The 10,639-nt window shown below is 60.3% G+C and overlaps 1 protein-coding gene across 1 annotated transcript; it reads right to left on the bottom strand.

Annotated features, from left to right (window-relative positions):
* Positions 1 to 2,253: 2,253 nt before the first annotated feature.
* LOC135892182 (phospholipase A2 inhibitor and Ly6/PLAUR domain-containing protein-like) lies at positions 2,254 to 6,322 on the bottom strand. The gene is made up of 5 exons (XM_065419893.1): positions 6,268 to 6,322; positions 5,572 to 5,682; positions 4,783 to 4,942; positions 4,202 to 4,338; positions 2,254 to 2,411 (listed from the first exon to the last, which is right to left on the bottom strand). The coding sequence occupies exons 1-5, from the start codon at positions 6,320 to 6,322 to the stop codon at positions 2,254 to 2,256; spliced, it is 621 nt and encodes a 206-aa protein (XP_065275965.1).
* Positions 6,323 to 10,639: the final 4,317 nt, after the last annotated feature.

The raw sequence follows: 10,639 nt of genomic DNA, 5'->3' as shown, positions 1-10,639 counted from the left end.
CCCTTTACAGGTTCCGCCAGCTGGCTGGAAAGAGCTTTTGCTGTGACGTGAGTCAAGCAGCCTCCACTGTCTCCGTGCTCTCCCTGAGACGTCTCCATCGTATCCAGTTCCTGGGTCGTCCTTGGGAGTGTGGATTCCTTCAGCACTGTCTGGCTGCTCCATTGTTGCCCCTGAACGGCTGGTTGTGGGTGTTCCCAACCTCACCACCTATTTCAGTAACGCACACGTAGCAAAACACGGTAATTCCCCATACAGTGCTGGTGCATCCAATCCAACAGGGTATTAATGGTCAGCAGATCAAGACTTTTAGAATGATCCCTCACAAGGCAGACTGTGCACAAACCACATCATAATGCTATCACCATGGTAATATGGGGGTGCCGGGCTGTTGCTTTGGGGTACAGAGTGTCACAATGGGGTGCTGGGGGCCACAGACCCCAACTGAGATTGGGGGTCCCCATTATGCCAGGTGCTGCCCAGACCCTCTGGCTGAGATCAGGGAACCCATGTTGTGCCAGGCACTGCCCAGACATACCCTGAGAGCCAGCCCCTGCCCTGGAGAGCTTCCAGGCTAAAGACACAAAGGAAAGATTATTGCACAGAAGAGGAAACTGAGGCCCAGAGTGAAAAAGTGACCGATTTTCTAGACAGCTGTTTCTTTGCTGTCCCTCTCACGCCCTGCCCGGACCTGCACCCAGGGGCAGTGGAGGCTGGAGTTTGTCTGTCCAACGTTCCTTCCATTTCCCCCTTTGGGGGCATGTTGGAAACAGGGGTACAGTGACAAGCCATCCCTGAAATCCTCCAGTGGTTTCCTCGTTATGCTGGCAGGATCAGGGGCACTGAAAGGACGGACGTGGCCTGAGTCAGTCTGTGGAGAGCCAGCCTAGAGAAAGGGGAGGGGGCGAGCTGGGCCTCTCGGCCTTATGGAGCAGTTTGCTTTGTCCCTCTCTGGTTTGGGACGGTTCGTGGGTGTGAGCGTCCTGGATTCTAAGGGGTTGTCTGTTAGGGTTGTCAAATTGGTAATATTTAAAAACCGGACACTCCAGCAGGAGTGCTGGAACCTCCCCTGCTCTGCCTCTTCCCCCCCCAAAGCCCCACCCCTGCCCCGCCTCTTCCCCGAGGCTCCACCCTGCCCACTCCTCTTCCCCCCTCCCCGCTTTGCTCACTGCTTTTCCCCGGCTGGGGTCAGGAGGGACTCACCTGCAGAGCCGGGGCTGGGAGCTGCAGCCGCCCAGTGAAGGCTGGAGACAGCACCGGGGCTGGCGCAGGCGATGACCCAGCGCCTCCCTACCTCCCCCGCCTGCAGACTTTGGCTGTCCAGTCAGTAGATCTGACCGGACACTGTCAGGTTCCCTTTTCGACTGGACTGGACTTTCCGGTCGAAAACCAGGCACCTGGCCACCCTAGTGTCCACTCGAAACGCGGCCACTGCGCCATTGTAGCGCTTCAGTGTAGACACGACTACGCCGAGGGGCGGGGTGTGTCCGTTGCCGGAGTTAGTCCATCTCCCCAAGAGGTGGGAGCTGGGACGTCTGATTTCTCCCTGTCGACCCAGCGCTGGCTACACCAGGGCTAGGTCGGCTTCCTTACGGCCCCCAGCGGGTGGCTGTTTCACACCACGGAGCGATGCAGCCGGGTCGCCCCAGGTGTTTAGTGTAGCGGTGCCCTCGGCAATAACGTCGAGTGACTCAAGATTCCCTGTTAGTCTCTGGGAGGTGGGGGTGGGGGCCAGGACTCCTGGGTCCGGCACGGACAGGGGCAGCGGTACAGACTCATGTGCTCTGCAGGGAATTTGGATTTATGATGCAGCTTTATTCAATGCATTAGCGTGTGGAAATACAAAAGGTGAGAACAGAGGGTGGAGGGGTGGCAGGATGCCTGGGTTCTCTCCCCAGCTCTGGGAGGGGAGTGGGGGCTGCTGGGTTAGAGCAGTGGAGGCTGGGACCCAGGACACCTGGGTTCTACCCCTCAGAGCACTCTCTGGGGAGAAGCTGCTAATGGGTCTTTAATACTCAGGCCTGTTTTTAAGCCCGTCGCACTCAGTGCAAATCCCATAATGCGTCTCTGGCTTGGGCCCTGCACCGATGGGTCTCAAAGCGCTTTATGAAGGCGGCTTGCCACTGTTATTCTCCGCCTGGGGTGGGGGTAAACTGAGTCACAGCTGGGGGTGCAGCCATGGACAGACCTGGGGAAGTGGGGGGGAGGGAATAGCTCGAAGCAGTGGTGTGCCACTGGGATGCAGCTCAGCAGGCATCAGAAGCCGTCCACAGTCTCCACCCAGGGGGCCGGGCTTAACTGGATGCTCTTGATTTGATAGATGTATATGCCTGACACCAGGGGGAACCCGGGTTTGATCTTGGCCACATCCTTGGTGGCGCATCCTCTTCCTGCGAAAGGGATTTCGATGCCTCCTGCCCAGAGAAATTGTTGTTATTATTCGGCATGGGAGGGGGGCGCACAGAGCCCCTGGCATTGGGGGTGTCATAAACGTAGAGATACAGGTAACCTAAAATTCCTCCTTGGCAGCTGTACTAAATCCCTTTACCTGTAAGGGGTTAAGAAGCTCAACTAACCTGGTTGGCACCTGACCAGAAGGGCCAATGGGGAAAGAAGATACTTTCAAATCTGGAGGTGGAGGGGGGATTTATTTGTGCTCTTTTTGTTTTGTTCCCTCTCCGGACTGAGAGAGAGACCAGGCAGGGACAACATCTCCTGAAAACATACCTGGAACGATTCATCTAAGATTACAAAAGTTGTAAGCAGGGCAAGGAAATGTGTTAAATTATCTTTTGTTTTAGCTTGTGAATTTTTCCTATGCTAAGACGTAGTTTTATTCCTGTTTTTGTAACTGAGAAGTTGAGTCCAGGGGGGAATCCTCTGTGTTTTAAATCTTTTTATTACCCTGTAAAGTTACCTTCCATCTTGATTTGGCAAGTGTGGCTCTTTTACTTTTTCTTTAAATAAAGTTCTTCTTTTAAGAACCTGTTTGATTTTCAGTGTCCTAGAGACAAAGGGTCTGGTCGGTACTCACATTATTCTCAAGCCTCCCCAGGAAAGGGGGTGAAGAGGCTTGGGGGGATATTTTGGGGGGATAGGGACTCCAAGTGACTCTTCCCCGAATGTTTGTTTAAATCATTTGGTGGTGGCAGCGATACCGTCCAAGGACAAGGGAAGGAATTTGTGTCTTCGGGATGTTTTTAACCTAAGCTGATAGAATATAAGCTTAAGGGGTCTTTCATGTGGGTCCCCACATCTGTACCCCACAGTTCAGAGTGGGGGGAACCTTGACAGGGGGGCACGGAGCTCCTGGCACGGGGGGACAGAGACTCACTGCACCAGGTGCTGGCGAAGCAGCTGAGAGACGGACCCTGCCCCCCAGATCTGCCAGTCTCAGAGTAAAGAAGAGACACCAGCAGGAGACAGACGACTGGCCGGGGCGGGGGGGGGTGGAGACGAGGAAAGGCGACAATTCCGGTTGGATGGGGCCATTTCAAAAAGCCCCAGGAAAAGGGGGGGGGGTTTCCAAAGTGGGGAGTCAGGAAGAGGGAAGGAGGAGGAAACGGACAGGAAGGAGAGACGACAAGAGGAAAGAGACGGACAGAAGGAAAAGAAAGGGGAAAACAAACAAGAAAAGACGGCAGAGGTGGATTAAGGTTTCCTGGGACCCTGGGCCAGAGCAAGTGGCCCCTTCCACCTCCGGCCCTGCCCACAGCCCCATCCCTTTCTGCCCCTTACCCGGGGCCTTGCCTCTGCTCCCCCAGGTTCCCCTCCCCCATATTCCACCTGCCCCACAACTCGTTTGCTCCTTTCTGTCCCCACCCCCACTGTGGCCCCACAACCGGAGCAGCTCTGTCCCCGCGCCACGGCCCCACAGGGAGTGAGACTCCCGCAGTCCCAGGGCCGCAGCCGGGTCCAGGCGCTGGGGCATCCCCCGCCATGGGGCAGCGACCCCAAGGGCGGAGGGGGAAGGCGGGAAGAGGGGAAGAAGAAAAGGGGGAGAAGATGAAGTCATTCTGAACCATCCACCCGCTGGACCCCTTTTTCGTTTGCAGATTTTGAACACAGGCCGTTTCTCCCGCTAGCCCCGCCCATGCACCCTGCAGCCTGCCCCCCTCGGGGGGGGGGCGCTTGGTCCAGTGCCCGCTGCAGGCCCGGGCGTCTCCTGAGCAGGTTTGGCCTGGGGGGCCTATGGGGAACTCACTCTCTGACAGCGTCCCGACAACGTCGACACACTGGTTGGCGCCCCCCTGGCAGTGCAGGATCTTGTTGTGGAGGCAGCGGTGGGATCCCATGGCAAAGCACGACGGGCACTGTCTTCCGTTGGGCATGGTGCTGAGTCTGGAGCGTGCGGACAAAGAGGGGGAATCAGAATCGGGGCTGAAGCGGGAAGCAGCTCCTTGTGTCTCGGCGTTTCCAGGGCGGGTGGGCTGCGGTGAAGGCACAGGGTTGGACGTCAGGATGCCTGGGTTCTCTTCCTCCCAACTCCGCCGCTGACTGGACAGGGGAGCTTGGACTTTCCTGGGCCTCAGTTTCCCCAACGAGAGCATGGTGAGAATGATCCTGCCTGGGTCCATTCAGATTGGAAGCTCGTTGGGACAGGAGCTGTGTCTCCTTGTGTGTCTGGGCAGCGCCCGACATGATGGGGGGGCCGTGATCTCAGTCAGGGGGGTCCGGGCAGCACCTGGTACAATGGGTCCCTGATCTCCAAGGGTGCAGGGCAGCAGAAGGAAAGGGCAGGGCAGGTGAGAGGTGCCAGGGTGGGGGTGGGCGCAGGCCGGGTACGTACGTTTCCTTATCTCCCCCGTGTTGCAGTTGGTCTCTCTGCAGATCTCGGAGTGGATCCTCGCATAGACGCCGCCCCCGAACTCGAAGTCCAGGTCGCCCTCCGCGCTCAACCAGCTGAGGACGCATAACTGCGAGACGCCCCTGTACACCTCGCCCCCTGGTGGGGAGGGGAAGGAATGGCTGTCAAGGGGTGAAAGCAAGATAGCGCCCGAATCCCCAACCTCCCGCCAGCTCCCTACAGCTGGATTAAGGCCACACACCCCACCCCATGTGGCTCTGCCTCAGTGTTTGATCCAACCCCCCCTACCCGGAGTGAGGGTTTGTTCAAACTGGTGGCAGTGGTGGGATCCCACGGGCCTTAGCCTGGCAGTTGGGGCTCTCTACTTTGGGGGAGGGAGGGCAGGCCTGTTGTACTCTACCCCTCATGCAGGGTCCCTAGCGGGGTGGGGGCTGGGGGTTGACAGGGTCCCACTAGGGCCAAGGGGCTGGGAGTTAAAACCCCATTGAGATGCCTGGGGAAGTTTTCTCTCCTCCTGGCAATCGGCTCAGGCTCTCAGCAGACCCAGGCAGTGTCACTGTCGGTCACACCCAGGGCAGCTCCCCCCTCCCAGCAATGGGCTCAGGCTCTGAGCAGACCCAGGCAGCGTCGCTGCGTCTGTCACACTGACTATGAAGGCCTGAGAGCTGCTGTTTTGTTTTAGCTGAACGCCGCGATTTTGCTCTAATCTGCTGCGTCACGGTGTGTGGCCTAGAGAGCTCGCGCCTTGCATGGGTCACGGCACGTACCGTAGCTGTTCTCTTCATGAACAGCGATGCAAGCATCTGCTCCACTGCTACAGCTCCTCTCTTCACGGCTGCTGTCCCCGGGGAGTCTCCGGTAACAGCTGGAAGGACGTGCTGTGAAAGGAATTTCTCCTGAGTTCTGGCAAACAATGATTCCTCGTCTGCTCCTTGCCCACCATTTACTGGCTCTCCAGGTCATTTTCTGGCCACCGGGGTGGCTCAGATCCCGTGAGCCGGGTTCTCAGGCCTCCAGGGACCCTTTCGGCTGGGCTGGCCCCCCTGCGAGTTATTTCGAGGGCGGAGGCAGAGTCATTTCTGCTGACTCCCTCCAGCAGCCAGACCAGGAAGGTCCCTGTCTGGAAAATGGGAACATTTCCCATGGTGATTTTCTCAGGGGAACAATCCACGTGATGCTTTCCTAAGAGCTGCGCAGACCGTGTCTGAGATCAGCCCCCCATCGTGCCAGGTGCTGCACAGACCCACCTTGAGAAACAGTTCCTTCCCAAAGAGTTAACGGTCAAATAGACAGAGTGGTGGGGGAAACTGAGGCACTGAGCAGGGACTTGCTCACTGGCAGAGCTGGGGATAGAACCCATTATACCCCACTCCCCCTCCAGGAGTTGGGTTAGAACCCAGGCGTCCTGGCTCTCCCCACCCCCACTCTAATTCATTAGACCCCCAGAAACTCACACCACACACCGTTGGCCGTAGCTAGGAGAGCCCAGAGGAGGCACAAGACAAGACGAACGTCCATGGCTCTGGAGAGAGCGGGGGGCTGGTGTCGAAGCCGCGACAGATCCACCTAGCCTGGAACACAAGAAACATCACAGAGCAAAGTCTGCTTTTCTGCCCCCAGCTCTGGGAGGGGAGTGGGGTCTAGTGGTTAGAGCGAGGGCCGTGTGTTGGGAGCCAGGACTCCTGGTTTCCCTCCCCAGCTGTGGGATGGGATTCGGATCCGGTGTTTAGAGCAGGGGAGCCAGAAGTCAGGACTCCTGGGTTCTCTCCAAAGCTCTGGGAGAACCCCCCTCCCCCGCAGTAGGAAGCCCCGATATTCTGTAGGGGGCCGTGGCGTTGTGCAGCTGTCTCTGGGGAGTGCCCGCCCAAGCGAGCAGGGCTGGCAGCGTCGCCCGCTGAGCCCAGCCATGGATCGAGGACATTCCCAGAGCCAGTCTCCTCCCACCCTGCCCAGTGGTCCCCCGGTTGGACAGAGGCCCTGGCACCCGCCGCCTGGCTTTCTCCTGCTCTGAGCACTGGGTTTAATCCAGCTGGGCAGGGGCAGGGGCTGGCACAGGAGCAGGGACGCCGGGGTCGGCTGGAGAGGGAATTCTCACCTGGCCAGCGGAGGGCTCGGGGGTGGGTTTGCAGCTCTGTCCCTGGGCCGGGGTTAGTTGCTGGCTGGGGAGTGGGCAGGGGCGGGCTGATTAAATAGATGGTGCGGCAGGCGGGCACCATGCCAGACCGGGGCACTTCTCCAAAGCCCTCCCCCGTCCTCCCCCTGCTGAAGGGCAGCCCCCGGAGCAGGTGTAAACAGGAGCAGCCTCGCTGAGTTACTCCTGATTTACCCTGGGGGAAGTGGGGGGGAATGGGCCCAGGGACTCCAGGGGGGTGACTCCTGATTTACACGGGGGAACGGGCCCCAGTGGGGTGACTCCTGATTTACACGAGGGAATGGGCCCCAGTGGAGTGACTCCTGATTTACACGGGGGGATGGGCCCCAGTGGAGTGACTCATGATTTACATGGGGGAATGGGCCCCAGTGGAGTGACTCCTGATTTACACGAGGGAATGGGCCCCAGTGGAGTGACTCCTGATTTACACGGGGGGGGGGGGGGAAATGGGCCCCAGTGGAGTGACTCCTGATTTACACGGGGGGGGGGGGGAATGGGCCCCAGTGGGGTGACTCCTGATATACACGGGGGGGGGGGGGGGAAATGGGCCCCAGTGGAGTGACTCCTGATTTCCCCAGTTCCGCACTGGGCTCGCCGGACGGTCTGTGTGTGGGGGGCTCAGTGGGGCAGGTTCGGGGTGCGTGTGGGGGAGGATCTGAATTGAAGGGGGTTGGGAGGAGGGGGGCAGCTCCCCATACAGCGACCCCCCCCCCCGCGGCTGAGGAGTGATGGGGGAAGGAAACGGCTCCGACGCCTGGCTCTCCGACCTGCCCTTAGGCAGCCCCCCCGGGCACACGGACCGGCAGGCACACAGCACCTGACCTGGCTTCCCCACTTCCCCCCACGCTGCTCCGCAGGGCGGGAGCAGGGCTAAGGGAGGGGGTGCTCCCATCCCCCCACGTCACCTCTGCAACGTGTCCAGTTTGGGGGGGCAATGCCCCTGCCCCTTCATCTCTGCCCATGGGTGCAGTTCAAGGAGGGGGCGGGCAGGCTGTGGAGGAGAGCTCCCCAAGGGGCTGGGCACAGCTCAGCGTGTCCCCCCCTGCCTGGACCAGGACTCACTAGCCCCGTCCTTGCCACTTCATCCCCACACAGCCCTGGGAGTCAGGGCAGGGCTGCTAGCCCCATTGTCTAGATGGGGAAACTGAGGCACAGAGCGGCCGGGTGATTTACCCAAGGGGTCTGGGGCAGAGCAGGGAATTGAACCTGGGTCTCTTGCGTCCGAGGCGAGTGCACTAACCACTGGATGGCACTGCCTCTCCTCTTAGGGGGTGCCCGGGGTGGGAGCGTCTGGGGTTTGCCTCTGGTCCTAGGGTTCAACTGAGAGATGGGGGCGCGGCCCAGACCCCAAACAAGACTGGAGCCCCCTTCGCACCAGGCACTGGCCAGACCCCCTGGGCACTGCCCAGACCTCCCACAAGACCAGGGCCCCCATTGTGCCAGGCACCACACAGACCCCAATCGAGTCCAGGGTCCCCCTTGTGCCGGGTGCTGCCCAGACCCCAGCTGAGATTGGGGCCCTGTTGTGCCAGTTTTGCAACAGTGTTAAAAAAGTCACACGTCTTTTCCCCCTTCACCCTCTGGTGATGCATTATTCAGGGACGTTCTCACAGGAAATAAATCGCCGCCCCCCCCCCCCCCAGCAGTTTGCAGCTTGTGCCCGACGCTGGATCCCGATCCTGGATCGTGCCGAGAGCGACGGCGACAGGAGCGACCCCCAGCCGGGCTCCGTGTGCCCCAGACCGCGGCTGGGCTGGGGCCTGGTGGCGGCGCCCGGGGGCTAAGTGCTCTGCTTGGGGCTGGGTGGGGGGGCCGGGCTGCATTCGGACATTATCACGAAGTCGGTGAAGACCCCGTGTGACGGAGCAGGGAGCGGGGCAGGGAGCGGGGCGGATTTGACCTGGGAATGTTGCAGGGGGATTGCAAGAAGTGGGCTGTAGCCCACGAAAGCTTATGCTCTAATAAATTTGTTAGTCTCTAAGGTGCCACAAGTACTCCTGTTCTTTTGATTTGGGATGGGGAGCTTCCCTTGAAGGAAGCTACCTGAGCTGTAACCTGAGCCAGGAGGGGGGTTGGGAGAGGTGACACCTGCCAGGGAGACGGACCAAAGGAGAGGAGGGGCAGAGGGGAGGGGGGAGAAAGCTGCTGGAGAGTTTTTTGTTTTCGGTTTGGGCTGGGTGGTGCAACGCAGGGAACCCCAAGCTGGGGGCTAAGCTCCCTGAACCCCCCAGGACTTGATTGAGGGGTTCTGGTTGTACCTACACGCTCTGCTTGGGACTGTGTTCCTGTCATCTAATAAACCTTCTGTGTTACTGGCTGGCTGAGAGTCACAGGGAATCCCAGGAAGAGGGGTGCAGGGCCCTGACTCCCCCACACTCCGTGACACCCCGGCAGCTTGTGCACCCCCACCTTGCTGGCGCAGGTGCTTTTCGTGGCACAGCCGCGCACGGCGTAGGTGTAATTCCGGGTGCCTGAAAGCAGAGTGGAGAAGGGCGTCACCGGGGGGATCACGCCCCAGAGAATCCCCTGGGAACAGCCCCCTGAGACGCTTTGATTGCCACCAAACTCCGCCGGGCACCTGCCTGCTGAGGGGACGGGGGCACCCTGATCCCAGCCCCTCCGCCCCCGCAGCTCACCAGGCGGGAGGCCCTGTGGGTGCCGGGTACCACGCTGCCAGCCACTGGGTGCCCCGGAGGTAAGTCCCAGGGCTACCAGAGCCTGGCCGGCCAGCCCGGAGCTGGGACCTCACCCTCCGCCTGGCTGGCCTGCCCTGAGCTGGGACCTCACCCCCGTTAGTGGTTCTGGCCGGCCTGCCCTGAGCCGGGGACCTCGCCCCCGTCGGTTCACCTGGCCGACCTGCCCGGAGCCGGGACCTCACCCCCATCGGTTCACCTGGCCGGCCTGCCCCGAGCCGGGACCTCACCCTCCATCCGTTCACCTGGCCGGCCTGTCCTGAGCCGGGACCTCACCCCCCGTCGGTTCACCTGGCCAGACTGCCAGAGCCGGGACCTCACCCTCCATCCGTTCACCTGGCCAGCCTGCCCAGAGCCGGGACCTCACCCTCCACCTGGCCGGCCTGCCCTGAGCCGGGACCTCACCCCTGTCGGTTCACCTGGCCGGCCTGCCCCGAGCTGGGACCTCACCTCTGTCGGTTCACCTGGCCGGCCTGCCCGGAGCCGGGACCTCACCCTCCGCCTGGCCGGCTTTCCAGAGTTTTCCCGCGGGTGGGGAATTTCCCTAGGGGGGTTTTAGTTCTTCTGAATCTTACCTGCATTTTAATTCCACAAGGTTCTTGGCTAATTTCCCCGCCCGCAGAGCCCCGGTGAGTCTCCCCCGGCCCGGAGCTCGGTGGTTTGTGTTCCACTAAAGCAGCTGCCAGAGAAGATACAATGGGGGGCGAACCCACCCCAGCCCGCGGGAGCTCGTTACAACGGGGCCTTATCTCTGACTGGGCTGTGCCTGGCGTTAACGCCCCCGCTGCTATGCTTACAAAAAGCACACGAGATCTTTTTATATGGGAAAAGGCAACATGCCGTATTTATTGAGACTATAGCAGTCAGCATATGGTTTTCAGTCACACACACACACACACACACATGCAGTCCGTGATGGGAGCTGTCCCTGTGAGGGGCTCGAAAGTTTGCACTCCCCAGTTGGCAGCCAGGCATTCGCGGTCACAGGTG

The sequence above is a fragment of the Emys orbicularis genome, chromosome 20 (assembly GCF_028017835.1).
Source record: "Emys orbicularis isolate rEmyOrb1 chromosome 20, rEmyOrb1.hap1, whole genome shotgun sequence".
Classification (NCBI taxonomy): Eukaryota; Metazoa; Chordata; order Testudines; family Emydidae; genus Emys; species Emys orbicularis.
This window is presented reverse-complemented; position numbering and strand designations above follow the sequence as displayed.

Coding starts and splice junctions, on each gene's coding strand:
- LOC135892182 (XM_065419893.1), bottom strand. CDS start 6,322: ATGGACGTTCGTCTTGTCTTGTGCCTCCTCTGGGCTCTCCTAGCTACG. Junction 5,683..6,267: donor TCTCCTAGCTACGGCCAACG/GTGTGTGGTGTG, acceptor TTCCTTTCACAG/CACGTCCTTCCAGCTGTTAC. Junction 2,412..4,201: donor TGTCGGGACGCTGTCAGAGA/GTGAGTTCCCCA, acceptor TTCTCTGGGCAG/GAGGCATCGAAATCCCTTTC.